This window comes from Hypanus sabinus, chromosome 2 (genome assembly GCF_030144855.1).
Source record: "Hypanus sabinus isolate sHypSab1 chromosome 2, sHypSab1.hap1, whole genome shotgun sequence".
Classification (NCBI taxonomy): Eukaryota; Metazoa; Chordata; class Chondrichthyes; order Myliobatiformes; family Dasyatidae; genus Hypanus; species Hypanus sabinus.
Window position 1 is genome coordinate 211,271,553 of NC_082707.1, and position 17,630 is coordinate 211,289,182.

Sequence of the window (17,630 nt, forward strand, 5' to 3'; positions counted from 1 at the left end):
TCAGCCGTTCTCACGGTCCTTTGTGGAGACTTCCAGTCTGATGCACAGCTGCTCCCATACCAAATGGATGCCCTCAATCGTGCGCCTATAAAATGCAGTTAAGATGGTGAGGGGGAGAAGGGGAGCATTGCTTGTGAAGACGCTGCTGTGCCTTCTTGTTCAGGGTGGTGATATTAAGAGACCAGGTGAGGTCACCTGTGATATGCACTCCACGAACTTGGTATTCGTAGCTCTTTTTACAGGTGAGCTATGTGGACCTTCATACTGCACCCCACCACCTTCTTATTCTGCTTCATTTCCTTTCCTTTCCAGTCCTGATGAAGGGTCTCAGCCCAAAACATCAATCAGTTATACCTCTCTATAGACCTGCTGAGTTCCTCTTGCATCAAATTTGTAAGATATGATCTCCTGTGCACAGAGCCATATTGAATTCCCCTTATCAACCAAGGTTTTTCCTGATTTATGTATGTTTTATCCCTCAGAATACTCTCCATTAACTTACCTATCATAGATGTTAGACTTACTAAGCTATAATTCCAAGATTCTTCTTTGCCATTTTCTTAAATAAAAGGCATAACATTCACAGCCCTCTGATCTTCTAACACTTCACCCATGGCTAATGACGATGCAAGTATTTCAGTCGGGGATCCCACAATTTCTTCTCTAGCCCTCCACAATGTTGTTGGATATACCTAGTCAAGCCTTAGAGGTGTGTGTACCTTCATACATTTTGAGGCATTCAACATCTCACTCATTATAATGTAGACTTCCCCATAGATAGTATGGATGGACATCATGTTCAGGATGGAAGCACTGGGATTTTATATTGTACATTTCTGTGATTTTCTACTGGTCTGGGTACCTGGATTCACTCATGTTCCATATTGACATCTAGAACATAGAAGATAGAAAAGTACAGCAACAGGACACTTCCCAAAGTAGCTGTAGAAAACCATGGTGTGGAGTTTCTATGACTCTGTACTGGTTTAGCTTCTCAGACATACCCATGATCCATATTGACCTCCGTATAAAACATTTGTCTGCACAGGTACACCAGCTTGTGACGTTGGCAGTGGACTTTAGATGGACGGCTCTACACTCCAGCTTTCCCCACAAGCTCTAAGCAGCAAACCTGAACATAACCTGGGTTTCCTCAGCTTCCTCGACTCGCTGACCAATGAAACAGTGGAACATTGCTACAGTGCGCGATCCCATAGCACTGTCCTTCAGGGGCTGCCATTTGGAGGCGTTCCCACTGTACTTGCCATTAATTTCATCCTCTGGCTGGTATGCATTTATAATTTATTCTGGTTTGATCTGATCCAGGTGTTCTGATAGAATAGGTTACAAAACCAAATAATGTAGATATTAATGCAAAGTTAAGACAGAGAATTCTGACAATGCTGTGCAGGTTAGCAACAATGGTGGAGTAAAATCAGAATTAATATTTCAGGTCATTGATCTTTTGTCAGTCCTGCAGAATATTAATTCTATTTTCTACTCTGCAGATTTTACCTCATTTGCTAAGTTTTCCAATATTTTTTGATTTTAATTACAATAATGTAGAACTTGTGGCAGTCTTCAAGTATTATTGATGAATAAAATGTGGCTTGCACATTTGAACTGATTGTACCTGTTATCACTGGAAGTCCAGCTCATTGGGAAATGGACCACCTACCTCCTCATAACTTGTCTGATGTGCCCTATTGAAGTGTAGTGTTCTCATTATAAGACCATAAGACATAGGAGCAGAATTAAGCCATTCGTCCCATTGTGTCTGCTCTTCCATTTGATCATGGCTTTTCCATTTCCCTCTTAATTCCATTCTCCTGCTTTCTCCCTGTAATCTTTCACGCCTTTACAAATCAAGAATCTTTCAACCTCTGCCTTAAATATACCCAATGACCTGGCTTCCACAGCTGCTTGTAGCATCGAATTGCACAGATTCATCACCTTATGGCTAAAGAAATCCCTCCTTATCTTTGTTCTAAATGGATACCTCTCCACTCTGAGGTTGTGTGTTCTGGTCCTAGGCAATAGAAAACATCCTCTCCACATCCACTCTATCTAGGCTTTTAAAAAAAATATAATTGAATTTTCAAATAGGTTACATGGAGTAGAATAGAATAAAATCAGCTCTCCCCCCTCCCCTTAACCGCTTCCGCCCCAACATATCCCTATCTAAAAAAAAGAGAAAAATAAAGAAAGAAAAAAGAGACTGCCTGGATATCGGAAGATCCCCACATGCTCCATGGATTTCAAAATAGCTTTAATATATATATTTATTTCTTTCCCCAGATAACCAATAACTTTATCTTTGGAGCACCTATATATTTAATCCTATCTTTTGTAAATAAGGGTGCCAAATTTTCAGAAATATGTCATATTTATTTCTTAAATTATAAGTAATTTTTTCAAGTGGAATGCAGCTAAAAATTTCATTCTTCCAACGGTCCATATTTAAGTATGAATCTGATTTCCAAGTAACTGCAATAGCCTTTTTGGCTACTGCCAATGCAATTTTTATAAATTCTTTCTGATATTTGTTCAATTTAGGTTTCCATTTTATCCCTTCAATATCACATAGTAAAGATAATATTGGGTTATGTGGAAGTTGTGTTCCAATGATTTGTTCCGATAAAGCTCTTAAATTTATCCAAAAAGGTTGAATTTTAAAACAAGACTAAGTAGAGTGTAAAAAAGTACCAATTTCTTGATTACATCGAAAACATTGATCAGATAAATTTGGGTTGAATCTGTTTATTTTTTGTGGTGTAATATATAATTGATGTAAAAAACTGTATTGTACTAATCTAAGTCGGACATTTGTTGTATTTGTCGTACTGTCAAGACAAAATCTTAACCAACTTGTTTCATCAATTTTAATATTCAAATCAGTTTCCCATTTTTGTCTTGATTTATGAATTCCTTGTTTAATTGTCTGTTTTTGAATCAAATTATACATACAAGAAGTAAATTGTTTAATTTTTCCTTTTTGAATTAAAGTTTCTATTTCATTAGGTTTCGGCATTAACATTGTTTGACCCAGTTTATCTCTTAAATAAGCCCTTAATTGGAAATAGCAGAAAAGAGTGTTATTTGATATTTTATATTTATTCTTTAATTGATCAAATGACATTAATATACCTCCTTCAAAACAGTCTCCTATATATCTAATCCCTTTTTGAAACCAGCTATATAAGAGTTGGTTATCCATTGTAAAAGGAATAAGTCTATTCTGAATTAGAGGTCTCTTTACTAATAAAGATTTCTTTATCTTATCATCAACATTTAACTTATTCCATAGATCAATCAAATGTTTTAATATAAGAGATTCTTTCTTTTCCCATATCCATTTAGATTCCCATTTATATATAAAATCTGGTATATTTTCTCCTATTTTATCTAATTCTATTCTAATCCATGCCGGTTTATCTTCATCAACAAAAGATACAATAAATCTAAGTTGATTTGCTTTATAATAATTCTTAAAGTTTGGTAATTGTAACCCTCCTAGGTCATATTTCCATGTCAATTTTTCCAACAATATTCTTGACATCTTACCTTTCCAAAGGAACTTCCTCACACATTTATTTAACTCTTGAAAAAAATTCTGCGGTAGTTGTATTGGTAGTGTTTGGAATAAATACTGTAATCTAGGAAATATATTCATTTTTACAGCATTGACCCTACCTACTAGTGTTATTGGTAACATCATCTATTTATCAAAATTTTCTTGAATTTTTTTCAATAATGGCAAATAATTTAATTTATATAAATTCTTTATATCGTTATCAACTCTTATACCCAAATACTTTATACCATTTATCAGCCATCTAAATTGAGTTACTAATCGACATTGACTATAATCTCCTTTAGTAAGGGGTAAAAATTCACTTTTATCCCAATTTATTTTATACCCTGATATTTTCCATATTCTTCCAATCTAGAAGATAATTTACACAACGAATACAGTGAGTTTGTTAGATAAATCAGAACTTCATCAGCAACTAGGTTAATCTTATATTCCTCCTGATTAACTCTGAAACCCATAATATCTGAGTCAGTTCTAATTAATTCAGCTAATGGTTCTATCGCCAATACAAATAAAGCAGGTGATAATGGACAACCTTGTCTAGTTAACCTTGTTAACTGAAATGATGTTGAAATTTGGCTGTTTGTCACTAGCTTTGGGATTAGTATTTAAGGTTTTAATCCAATTTATAAGAGATAATCCTAATCTATATTTTCCCAATACCTTAAATAAAAAATCCTATTCCAATCTATCAAAAGCTTTTTCTGCATCCAAAGCAACTGCCACACTCATTTCCTCCCTCTTTTGTGCCAGATGAATTATGCTAAGTAACCGACTTACATTATCTGCCGATTGTCTGTTTTTAATAAATCCTGTTTGATCCATATATATTAATTTTGGTAAGTATTTAGATAATATATTAGATAAAATCTTTGCTATTATTTTATAGTCCACGTTCAACAAAGAAATAGGTGTATATGATGTTGACTTTAAAAGATCTGTATCTTTTTTTGGCAACACTATTAAAATCGCTGTTGAAAAAGATTCTGGAAGTTTATGTGTTCTTTCCGCTTGATGTATTAACTCCATAAAAGGAGGAATTAATAAATCTTTAAACTTTTTATAAAATTCAGGCGGAAAACCATCTTCTTCTGGAGATTTATTAGTCTGAAGTGATCCTAGAGCTTCTTCGACCTCTTTTAATGTAAAAGGCATATCAAATCCTTTCTGTTCTTCCGAATTCAATTTTGGGAGAGTTATTTGTGATAAAAGCCTTTCTATCTCAACAATATCATTTTGTGATTCTGATTAATATAATTCAGAATAAAAACTTTTAAAAGTTTCATTAATTTCTAAAGGTTTATAAGTAATTTTATTTACTGTTCTAATTGCACTTATCGTTTTGGAAGCCTGGTCTGTTTTTAACTGCCAAGCAAGAACCTTATGTGATCTTTCACCTAGTTCGTAATATCTCTGTTTAGTTCTCATAATTGCTTTTTCTGTTCATTATGTCTGAAGTGTATTATATCGTAGCTTCTTATTAACGGGTTGTCTTCGTTTTTCTTCTGTCATATATCTTTGAGATTCTTTTTCTAATTTTGTAATCTCTTTTTCCAATTGATCTGTTTCTACCATATCTTCCTTCTTAATTTTAGAAGTATAACTTCTTATCTGGCCCTTCAAATATGCCTTTATCGTTTCCCATAATATAAATTTATCATCAACTGAATGTGAGTTTGTATCTAAAAAAAACTGAATCTGTTTTTTCATAAAATCTCAAAAATCTTGACGTTTTAATAATATTGAATTAAATCTCCATCTGTAAATCGATTCTTCCTTATCCGTCATTATCATTGTCATTATCAAGGGGGAATGATCTGACAATATTCTTGCTTTATATTCCATATTTTTCACTCTATCCTGAATATTCGTTGATAATTGGAAAAAATCTATCCTTGAGTAAGTTTTATGTTTATTTGAATAAAATGAATAATCTTTTTCTCTTGGTTTAATTCTTCTCCATATATCAATCAAATTTAAATCTTTCATCAATGATAAAGTTAATTTTACTACTTTTGATTTTGTAACAACCTTTGTTGACTGTCAAAAACTGGGTCTAGACAAAAGTTAAAGTCTCCCCCATTAATATTTTATCATGTGCATCAACCAAATTCAAAAAAGCCTCTTGAATAAATTTTGCATCATTTTCCTTTGGTGCATAAGTATTCATAAGAGTCCATAATTCTGATAAGATTTGACAATGTATAATCACATATCTCCCTGCAGAATCAATTAATACATTTTGTATTTTAATTGGTAACATTTTATTAACCAAAATTGCAACTTCCCTCGCCTTTGAATTAAATGAAGCTGCAATAACATTTCTGACCCAATCTCTCTTTAATTTCTGATATTCTATCACTGTTAAATGTGTTTCCTGTAAAAAGGCTATTTCTATTTTCATTTTCTTAATGTATGTTAAAATTCTTTTTCTTTTCACTGGTCCTTTAAGCCCATTAACATTAAAACTTAAAAAGTTCAGTAGATTAGTCATTATTTTTAGCAAGGTTACTCCAATCTATAACAATACATAATATTTCAGCTCTCATAGTACCTTGGGGAATCTTTCTAAAATTCTCCATGTTGCTATGTGTCTCCCCTTCCCCAATCATCCAGGCAAAGAAAGAAAGATAGAAGAAAGATAGATTGTAAAGAAAAAGTTAACAAAATACCTCCCTACTAATGTTGTGAATGAAAAAAAACACAACATTACCCCCCTCCGTTGTACGGGTCATGGCAATCGCCATGATTACACATGTGAATCCCGTAGTGATCAATCAGAAGTTCCCCCAGCTCCCCATAACGAAAAAAAGGTATATGTAAGAGAAGAAAAAAAATCACTACTCCTGATTAATATTCCTCAAATTTTTACCTTTCTCCCCCTCTATCATATAATTAAGAGTATATTTGTATATTCTTCTGTCTTTAAATATCCATCAAATCCATTCACTATCTCAGTCTTCATCTTTAATCCATTTCGCTTCCATAAATTCTTAGCTGTGTCTAGCTAATATTTGGGAGTTCTTGTGCAAACTCCTCTGCTTTCTGATAATCAGTAAAAAATGTTCTTTTTTCGTCATCCAAAAAAATTATCAGTGTTGCCAGGTGGCACGGTATAAATTTATAACCCTTTTCCCATAAGACTTTTTTCACTGGGTTAAATTCCTTCTTTCTCTTCAAAAGGTCATAACTTATGTCAGGATAGAAAATAACTCTTTTCCCTTCTATCATCAATGGCCCGTTTCTCTTTCTGGCACATTGGGCAGCCGTCTTCAGGATCCTTTCTTTATCTTGATATCTTAAGCATTTTATCAAAATTGGCTGCGGGTTTTGATTGTGTTGAGGTTTTTGTCTTAAGGCTCTATGAGCCCTTTCGATTTCAATTAACTGATTTCCCTCTTCCATTTCCAAATTTTCCAGGATCCATTTTTGAAAAAATTTTATTGGATCTTCTCCCTCTGTACCTTCTTTAAGATCAACAATCTTAATATTATTTCATCTGCTAAAATTTTCAAGCACATCCACTTTTTCCAACAAGTTAGGTCTCTATTCATTGGAGCATAGAAGGTTGAGGGGGGATTTGATTGAGGTATTTAAAATTTTGAGAGGGATAGATAGAGTTGACGTGAACAGGCTGTTTCCATTGAGAGTAGGGGAGATTCAAACTAGAGGACATGATTTGAGAGTTAGGGGGCAGAAGTTTAAGGGAAACACGAGGGGGTATTTCTTTACTCAAAGAGTAATAGCTGTGTGGAATGAGCTTCCTGTAGAAGTAGTAGAGGCCAGTTCAGTTGTGTCATTTAAGGTAAAATTGGATAGGTATATGGACAGGAAAGGAGTGGAGGGTTATGGGCTGAGTGTGGGACTAGGTGAGATTAAGGGTTCGGCACGGACTAGGAGGGCCAAGATGGCCTGTTTCCGTGCTGTGATTGTTATATGGTTATATGGTTAACCGTTTTCTTTCTGATGTCCAGGCAAGGATATTATCTTCCATTTTGTTCACTCTGTCAATGGTGTCTCCTGTTATTTCTTCCAGCTTTTTAACTTTCTTATCCATTTTCTCCTGCTTTTTCACAACTTTATCTTCATATTTTTAATATCTGTTTTTATTACTTTTACTGCTTTTAATTCTCTTAATTCATGCATTATTTGCACCAAGGCTCCAGGAAGTCTCCATACTTCCAACCCTTATGGAACACTTATACCACTTCCAACACATGTCTCCAGGAAGTCTTCCACTTCTAACCTCTTCCTGCTGTTCTTCTTCTTTTTCCTCCTCATCTTCATCTGTGTTGTCCAGAGAATCCGACTCCACCTCTGATTCACTTTCACTTTCAGTCGTAGCTGGGATTTGTAGTTTGGTTTGCCCGTTTGTGCATGCCCATTTCTTCATGCATGTGCAGTTCCTGCTGCTTCTTCTTAGAGACTGTTGATGTTGCCACAGTTTCCTGTTCTGCACTGCCGGAGGCGAAGTGCACCTCGCCAAGAAGAGGTCCAACCTGAGTATGAGGCTCCGTCATAGTGGTCGGCTCTTTTTCGTTTCTAACTCGTGCTGTCTTCAAAGTAGTAGTTCTTTTCTGTTTCTGTTTAGGAGACATATCTAAAGACAATCCTGAGTAGTTTATAAGTAATTTTTAGAAAGTATTTACTAACTTTTCTTCACTTAAACGTTATTTTACTGGTTTTTTTACGGAGAGCTGGATTTCCGCGTCTCAATCCTACGTCATCACGTGACGTCCCCCTCCATCTAGGGTTTTCAATATTCAATAGGTTTCCATGAGATTCCCCCCCCCCCCCCCATTGTTCTGAATTCCAGCAAGTACAGGCCCAGAGCCATCAAACACTCCTCAGTGGTAAACCTTTCATTCCTGGAATCATTCTTGTGAACCTCCTCAGTACCCTCTTCAATGTCAGCACATCATTTCTTAGATAAGGGGTCCAAAACTGCTCACAATACTCCATGAAGCCTTACCAGTGCCTTTTAGAACTCAACATTACATCCTTGTTTTCATATTCTAGACCCCTCAAAATGAATGGTAACGTTGCATTTGTCTTCCTCACTGCTGACTCAACCTGCAAATTAACCTTTAGGGAATCCTTCATGAAGACTCCCATGTGTCTCAGTGACCCAAATTATAGTTTGGGTCAGCTGATCATGTCAAAGTCATTTTCCAACAGAAATTACATTTGCACTAATGTGAAAGACCTAGACAGAGTGGATGTGGAGAGGATGTCTCCAAGTGGGGGAGTCTAGGACCAGAGGGCATAGCTTCAGAATAGAGAGCCATCCATTTAGAACAGAGCTGAGGAGAAATTTCTTTAGCCAGTGAGTGATGAATCTGTGGAATTAGTTGCCACAGTATGGCTATGTAATAAGAATCAGAATCAGACTTTAATCGCCAAGTACCTGTACACATACAAGGAATTTACTTCCGGCAGATGTTGTCTGTCTGTTCATAACAGATGATAAATATAAATGAAAATATAGATTATACATACAAGTAGTGCAATCCAAGTAATAGTTAGCTGACAGTTAACCGGCAGTTAACTGTTCAGCGAAGTGACCACAGTAGGGAAAAAACTTCTCCAGTGCCTATTAGTCTTAGTCTGGAGGGATCTGAAGCACCTACCAGACGGAAGCAGTTCAAACAGTCCGTGCACAGGATGGGAGGAGTCCTTTATGATGTTCCCCGCCCTCTTCTTCAACCTGGAAGAGTACAGGTCCACAATAGAGGGCAGGGAGGCTCCAATGATGCGCTTGGCAGTCCTCACTGTGCGCTGTAGTCTGGTTCTATCCTGCTTGGTGGCAGCTCCAAACCACACAGTGATGGAGGTGCACAGGACAGAATCAATGACTGCAGTATAGAACTGCAGCAGCAATTCCTGAGGCAGACCATATTTCCTCAAGAGCCGCAGGAAGTACATCCGCTGCTGAGCCTTCTTCAGGATGGAGCTGATGTTCTGCTTCCACTTCAGATCCTGAGAGATGGTGGTTCCCAGGAACCTGAAGTTCTCCACGGTGGACACAGGGCTGCCGAGGACTGTGAGGGGGGACATAACGGGGGGATGTCTCCTGAAATCCACTATCATCTCCTTTGTCTTGAGCGGGTTCAGCTCCAGATTGTTCTGACTGCACCAGAGCGCCAGTTGGTCCACCTGCTGTCGATATGCAGACTCATCACTGTTCTGGATAAGTCCGATGACGGTGGTGTTGTCTGCAGACTTCAAAAGCTTCACATAGGGGTTGGAGGAGGTGCAGTCATTGGTGTAGAGGGAGAACAGCAGTAGAGAGAGGACACACCCCTGGGGGGCGCCGGTGTTGGTGATTCGAGTATCCGAGGTGACCTGTTCCATCCTTACCTGCTGACTTCTGTTGGTCAGGAAGCTGTAAATCCAATCGCAGAGGTCAGGTGGCACAGTGAGGTGAGACAATTTGGAGCAGAGGGTATGAGGGACGATGGTGTTAAACGCCGAACTGAAATCCACAAACAGTATCCGAGCGTAGGTCCCAGGACGATCCAGATGTTGCAGGATATAGTGCAGTCCCAGGTTGACTGCATCATCTACTGACCTATTTGCCCGGTAGGCAAACTGCAGGGGATCCAGCAGGCTGCTGGTGAGGGTCTTCAGGTGGTTCAACACCAAGCGTTCAAAAGATTTCATGACCACAGATGTCAATGCGACAGGTCTGTAGTTGTTCAGTCCTGTGATGGTAGGTTTCTTGGGGACCGGGATGATGGTAGAGCACTTGAAGCAAGTCGGAACCTCACTCAACTCCAGAGATCTATTAAAGAGTTGAGTGAAGATGGGAGCCAGCTGATCAGCACAGGCTCGTAGACAGGAGGGGGAGACCCCATCTGGGCCTGGAGATTTTCGGGTCTTAAGTCGCTGGAACAATCGACATACTTCTCCTTCGCTGATTCTAAGCTGTGATCTAGGGGGGGCTGGGCAGAGATGGTGGGGAGGTGATTGCAGTGATTGGGGGATGAGTGCCAGTGAGTGATGGTCGAGGGAAGGCAGGAAGAGAGACCGAAGAGGGGGGAGGGACAGGTGTAAGATGGGCCCTCTCAAATCTACAGTAAAAGGTATTAAGGTCGTCAGCCAAAGCTTTGTTACCTCAGCAGGGGGGCAGTGCGTCTCCTGTAGCCAGTGACCTCCTGCAGGCCTTTCCACACCGACAATGAGTCGTTAGCTGAGAAATTATTCCTCAACTTTTCGGAGTAAAGCCGCTTGGCCACTCTGATTTCTCTGGTCAGTGCATTTCTGGCCAGCCTGTACAGGGCCCTATTCCCACTCCTGTGGATGTCCTCCTTAGCTTGGCGAAGATGTCTGAGTTTGGGAGTAAACCATGGCTTATTGTTGGCGAAGGTCCGGAAAGTTTTTGTGGGTACATATGCATCCTCACAAAAACTGATGTAGGATGTCACAGCGTCTGTCAGTTCATGTATATTGGTGGCTGCAGCTTCAAAGACACCCCAGTCAGTGGTGTCAAAACAGTCCTGAAGTTGCTGTTTCGCCTCACTGGTCCACTTCTTCACTGTCCTCACCACAGGCTTAGCAGATGTAAGTCTCTGCCTATAGACTGGGATGAGGTAGATCAGACAGTGGTAAGAGAGTCCTAAGGCTGCACGGGGAATAGAACGGTTAGCATTATTTAGGATAGTATAACAGTGGTCCAGAGTGTTACTATCCCTGGTGGGCAGTTAACAAGTTGTCTGTATTTCGGGAGTTCGTGATTCAGTTTAGCTTTGTTGAAATCTCCTAGGGACCTAGGACGATCAACAGCGAATCTGTGTGTTCCTGTTCTAAACGCATAATATGATCAGCCAGCCGCCGAACGGCCTCGCTCACGTTGGCCTGAGGTGGAACATAAACACCGACAAGGATAAATGAGGAAAACTCTCGCGGTGAATAGAAAGGCTTACAGTTCAGAACGAGAAACTCCAGGTTCGGGTCGCAATGTCTGTGAAGAACCTTAACGTCAGTGCACCAGCCTTCATGGATGTAAAAACAGATTCCACCGCCCCTTGATTTCCCCGATAACTCCGTGACGTGGTCCGCTCTCAGCAGCTGGAAGCCGGGGACGTGCAGACCTCCGTCCAGAACGGAATCACCGAGCCACGTTTCAGTGAAACAACGAGCCGCAGAATTCGCAAAGTAAGCCAGGTTATTAGGTATATTTAAGTCAGAGGTTCATAGGTTCTTGATTAGATAGGGTGTCAAAGATTACAGGGAGACGATTGAAGAATGGGATTGAGAAGGATAATAAATTAACCATGACAAAATGGTGAAACAGACACGATGGGCCAAATGGCCTAATTCTGTTCCTAAGTCTTATCACGTGGTTAATCTGGCATAACACCATAAATAAGACCTAGGAACAGAATTAGGCCATTCGGCCCAGCAAATTTGCTCTGCCACTTCATCACAGCTGATCCATTTTCCCCTCAACCCCATTCTTTCGCCTTTCTGTAATTTTTGACCATTTGACTATTCAAGAGCCTGTCAACCTTCACCTTAAATATGTCCAATGACTTGGCCTGCACTGTGGCAAAGAATTCCGTATATTCACCATCCTCGGGATAAAGAAATTTTTTGTTCATCTCCGTTCCAAATGAGCGTTATTCAATTCTGAAGGTGTGCCCACTGGTCCTAGACTCACCCACTATATGAAATATTCTCTCCACATCTGTTGTATCCAGGCCTTTCAATATTTGATAATTTCAACGTGATATCCCCTCATTCTTCTAAATTCCAGCGAGTACAGATGCAGAGCGATCAAATGCTCCCCATATTTTAACCCTTTCATTCCTGGGATCATTCTCATGAATCTCCTCTGGATTCTATCCAATGAAGGCACATCCTTTCTTAGATAAGAGGCCTAAAACTGCTCACAGTACTACGTGGGGTATCATAAATGCTTATAAAACTTCAGCATTGCATCCTTGCTTTTGTATTCTAGTCCTCTCGAAATGAATGCTAACATTGCAATTGCATTTCTTACCATGGACTAGCCTGCAAGTTAACCTTTAGGGAATCCTGCACGAGGACACCCAAGTCCTCCTGCACCTCTGATTTTCGAATTTCTCCCCATTTACAAAGAAGTCAATGCCTTTATTCCCATGCGCTTCCCTACATTATATTCCATCTGCTACTTCTTTCTCCCAACCTATCCAACTCCTTCTGCAGGCTCCCCAAACCCTACCTGCCCTTCCATCTATTTTTGTATCAACAGCAAACTTGGCCATGAAGCCATCAATTCCTTCACCCAAATCTTTGACACACAATATGAAAAGTAGTGGTTCCAACAGTAAGTATGGGGTTTTCTAGGGAGTGGGAGTGTAGGGGGAGATTCTGGGGAGTGGGAGGCAGTGTGGAGAGGGGTGTTCTAGGAAGTGGGCGGGTGTTTCCAGGGAGTGTGAAGGGTGGGGGGGGTTCCGAGGAGTGGGGGATTGTGGGGTGTGGGAGGGTGTGTATGTATGGGGGTGGTTTCCAGGGGGTGAGAGGGAGTGAGGGAACTGGGTTTCTGAATTGTGGAAGGGAATGTGAGGCTTGTGTGGACTTGGATGCTTGTGGGAACCAAACATTCCGTGAGTGAATGGGAGATCTTGAAACTGCACACATTAAACCAGAAGCTGATTTGCCAGCTTTCTGAATAGCCAGGTCATAAAGACAACAGCTAAGTGAAACAACGTTGCTCTGGGACCAAGGTACAAGGCACAGTACATATATCACATACAGAAATAAAATAATATTAACAGATACAAAATATTCTGTGTATGTAGAAGTTGACATAAAGTGCATATACAGCATATAGCTAAATATACGACATAATGCTACTGGCACTATCATAATGTGTAATCAGAATAGCAGTGTGTTCAAAGATGGCAAGGTTAGGGAAATTCCCCCTCCTAGGCAAGAGGATATCAACTGTATGTGGAATGAGCTGTTGGAGGAAGTGGTTGAGACAAGTACAATAGTATCATTTGAAAAGTTTTTGGATAGGTACATGTAGGAACACATGAAATATATGGGCCAAATGCAGGAAATTGGTCCTCGCCAGCAAGGTCCAGTTGGGATGAAGGGCCTGTAACTGTGCCATATCACTTTGTGACTCTATGACTCTCTCTATAATTGTCCTGTGGCATAAGAGAGATCAGCCTGGGCACCAGTCTATCTCAGGAAAACCTAGAAAGCCTTCATAAACTCCACAGTTGGTTGAGCCCAATAGATTTGCTTTTCTAGAGCTGGAGGGAAGCAGTTAGTTCAACACAACAACTAACTGGTTGTTACATTCTCCCACAGATCCAAAGAACCAGAAATGTATTAAAGGAGTGGATCAAGTCACCTTTTCTTTGTGGATCTGTGATGAAGGAGCTGTCTTCGACCAGCAACTATACTCCTTGTCCAGTACACTATGTATGACAGATAAAACTAGGCAGAAACAGGCCCTTCAACCCATTCAGACCATGCCAACCTAATCTTCGTCCTTGATTTTGACCATATCCCTCTAAATATCCCCCATTATATACCTATCCAAGGTGCTCTAAATGTTACGATTGAACCCAGATCCTCCACTTCCACTGTAGCTTGTTACCCACTCACACCACCTGCTGAGTGAAGAAGTTTGGCTTTTGATATTGAATCACTTGATCATGAAATCATTTGAAATTCTGAGTCATTGAGGCAAATACTGGATTCTGTATTTGGTTTAGAGCCCAGTTTGACTGGGATTGGCTTGGTATTCAGACATCACCTGTCACAGTGGGCTAACTTACAGGGCCTGATGCCTGTGTATGTTGGGAGAGATGTTAATGCCAGACCATTTCTTGATTTCAGGTGCTGTTGTTCATATTCTCCTGCCTCCGGAAAGCTGCCTGGGACTATGGACGACTGGCTCTACTGATGGACAATGACAGGTTCTTTCCCTTCTGTTCACCTATCTATCTACTGTAAATACCTCCCTCATCTACTGTGCCTCCCATAAATACCCCTATCTATTGTACCTCCTGTACCTAAGTCCCCTATCTACCTTCAATATTCACGTCCAATGCCTCAATTTGTGCACTGGATTTTCTAGTCTTTTCAGCATACGCCCAGTACCTGTTCACAGGGAGTATTCCAGCTGGATGCTCTGTGTTAGAAGATAGAACAACAATACAGAACAGGAACAGAAATAGGCTCTTTGGCCCATAATGTCCATCCTGACCCTGTTCATCTAACTCTTTTCACAGTCTGTCTCCGGTTTTCCACTTGTTCATGTAAATAGAACCTCCGGTATTGACAAAAATTTTGGGATACAACAGCACAACAGTCCAGATCAGTACCTGATGTGTTGTCGTACCTCATTCCTTTCTTTACCCATCCTGCACTATTAACAACACTCGTAATTTTATTTACCTTTTTGTTACCACTCAGGGAAGACAGACCCAGCCTGCTCAATCTCAGCTGATTACTTAAACCCTCCAAATAAAGCAACATCCTTATGAATCTTTACTGTACCTTCTCCAGGTGAATCATGTATTTCCTGTTGTGTAGTAGCCAGAACAGTGCACAATATTTCAGTGAAATGTAACCAGGATGTCTTAACTTTAATAGTCAATGCCTCAGCCAATGTAGGTGATGCATTCTTGTGTATTTTTATATTTATTGTGTGTTTTTGTCATGTTCTTTTTATGTTGTATTACTTATTTTGTTCTCTTTTACATTTCTGTACTGATGTATGTCAATAAACAATCTTAAATCTTGACTTGACTATAAGGGTTATCACCACCCTACTACCTGTATTCACATTTTTAAGAAACTATCTACATACTTTTATGTTAAAGTCTTTCTGTTCAGCATCACTCCCCAAGGCTTTGCTGTTCTCTTTCAGATCGCCCCGGTTTAACTTCCCCATAAGTTCATGCTTACCTAAATAGACTCCCTCTGCCATTCCCATGTCTACCTTTACAGTTGATCCATGTCCTGTTGTATGTGGACCATAGAACAATATAGAATAGAAGTAGGCCTTTTGGCCCATGGAATCTGTGTTGGCTCTGATGCCCAATTAAACTGCACATCTGTCTGTTTGTGGTCTGTATTCCCCAGTTCCCTGCCAGGAACCATTTGATCGAGCCCTAGTTAAACTGGAGTCTGTGAGAATTACTTTGCTGGTTGGAATCATACCTCATTCAGGGGAAGATGGCTATGGTGATTTATTTTTATTTTATTTAGAGATACAGTGTGAAAATGCTCTTCCAGCCTTTCAAGCTGCAACACCCGGCAACACCTAACAACCCCTGATTTAACCTTAAACTAATCATGGCACAATTTACAATGGGCAATTAACCTAGCAACTGATACATCTTTGGGTGGTGGGATGAAAATTTTAATTTTCTTCCCATTCAGAAAACAGTCTACACCTTCATTCCTTCTACCAAAGTGCTACATTTCCCCAAACTATATTTCATCTGCCACTTCTTTGCCCATTCTCCCAATCTGTCTAAGTCCTCTCTGCTTCCTCAATACAACCTGTCCCTCCAGCCAACTTTGTATCATCTGCAAACTTGGCTACAAACCCATCAACTCTATTATCCAAATTATTGACATTTAATATGAAAGGAACAGTCCCAACACCGACCTCTGTGGAACAACACTAGTTACCAGCAGCCAACCAGAAAATACCTCCTTTATTCCCACTCTGTCTCCTTCCAGTCAGTCAATCTTCTATCTATGCCATTATGTTTCCTGTAATACCATGAGTTCTTACCTCATTAAGCACCCTCATATGTAGCACCTTGTCTAAGGCTTTCTGAAAATCCAAGTAAACAATATCCACTGAATCTCCTTTGTCTATCTTGCTTGTTACTTCCTCAAAGAATTCCAACAGATTTGTCAGGCAAGATATAGGGTATAAGACAATAAGAATTAGGAGCAGAATTAGGCCATTTGGTGTATCGAGTCTGCTCTGCCATTTCATCATGGCTGATCCATGTTTCCTCTCAGCCCCAATCTCCTGCCTTCCCCTGCAACCTCCCTCCATAGCCCTTCATGCCTTCACAAATTAAGAACCTAACAACTTATGCTTTAAATATACATAAAGACTTGGTCTCTACAGCTGCTTGTGGCAACAAATTCCACAGATTTACTGATCTCTGGCTAAAATAATTCCTCCTCATCTCTGTTCCAAAAAGATGCTCCTCTATTTTGATGCTGTGTCCTTTGGTCTTTGATACTGCCATCGTAGGAAACATTCTCTCCACATCCACTCTATCAAGGTCTTTCACCTTAAGTAATCCATGCTGACTTTGGGATATCTTATCTTGTGCTTTCAAGTACCCTGAATCTTTGAATTGCAGCCAATTAGTGAATGGGAACATGAGAATAAGAGATGACTTCTCCCAGGTCTGCAACTAAAAATTAAACGCTTTTCTTCTTCTTCTTATTTTATGGCATTTGGCACCCAGCTTAATGGTGCATTACCGCCACCTGCTGTTCCGGAGTGTGGATCAGTCGATAGACTTACATTCTAAATTCCTTCACCCATTCACATATACACACAAACACACTAATCTACACTTTATCCTTCCTTCTTTGGCCATCCTAGTACCCTATTCCTGCTTATCCATCATATCCTATAAAAAACCCATTATCCCTTAAGAAAGCTGAAAGTACCCTTTTAGTTTAGAAAGCTATTGTGTTTTGTGAGTATTGTGTTCTATTCTGGTCACCTCATTATAGGAAGGATGTGGAAGCTATGGAGAGGGTGCAGAGGAGATTTACCAGGACATTGCCTGGTTTGGAGAACAAGTCATATGAAGCAAGGTTAGCAGAGCTGGGACTTTTCTCTTTGTAGCATAGAAGAATGAGAGGGGACTTGATAGAGGTCTACAAGATTTTGAGAGGCATAGATAGGGTGGATAGTCAGTACCTGTTTCCCAGGGCACCAATAGCAAACACCAGAGGGCATATGTACAAAATTAAGGGAGGGAAGTTTAGGGGAGATATCAGGGGTAAGTTTTTTACACAGAGGGTTGTGAGTGCCTAGAATGAC

At 39.8% G+C, this 17,630-nt stretch overlaps 1 protein-coding gene across 1 annotated transcript in view; it reads left to right on the top strand.

The window, feature by feature from the left end:
- The window catches only part of tmem63c (transmembrane protein 63C), a 494,723-nt gene that overhangs the window by 154,146 nt on the left and 322,947 nt on the right, over window positions 1-17,630 (top strand). The window contains exons 2-3 of the mRNA XM_059962995.1: window positions 1,049-1,287; window positions 14,435-14,514. Of these exons, the coding sequence (XP_059818978.1) occupies window positions 1,084-1,287; window positions 14,435-14,514 (284 nt within the window). The 5' untranslated portion in view covers window positions 1,049-1,083. The remainder of the gene's footprint in view (window positions 1-1,048; window positions 1,288-14,434; window positions 14,515-17,630) is intronic.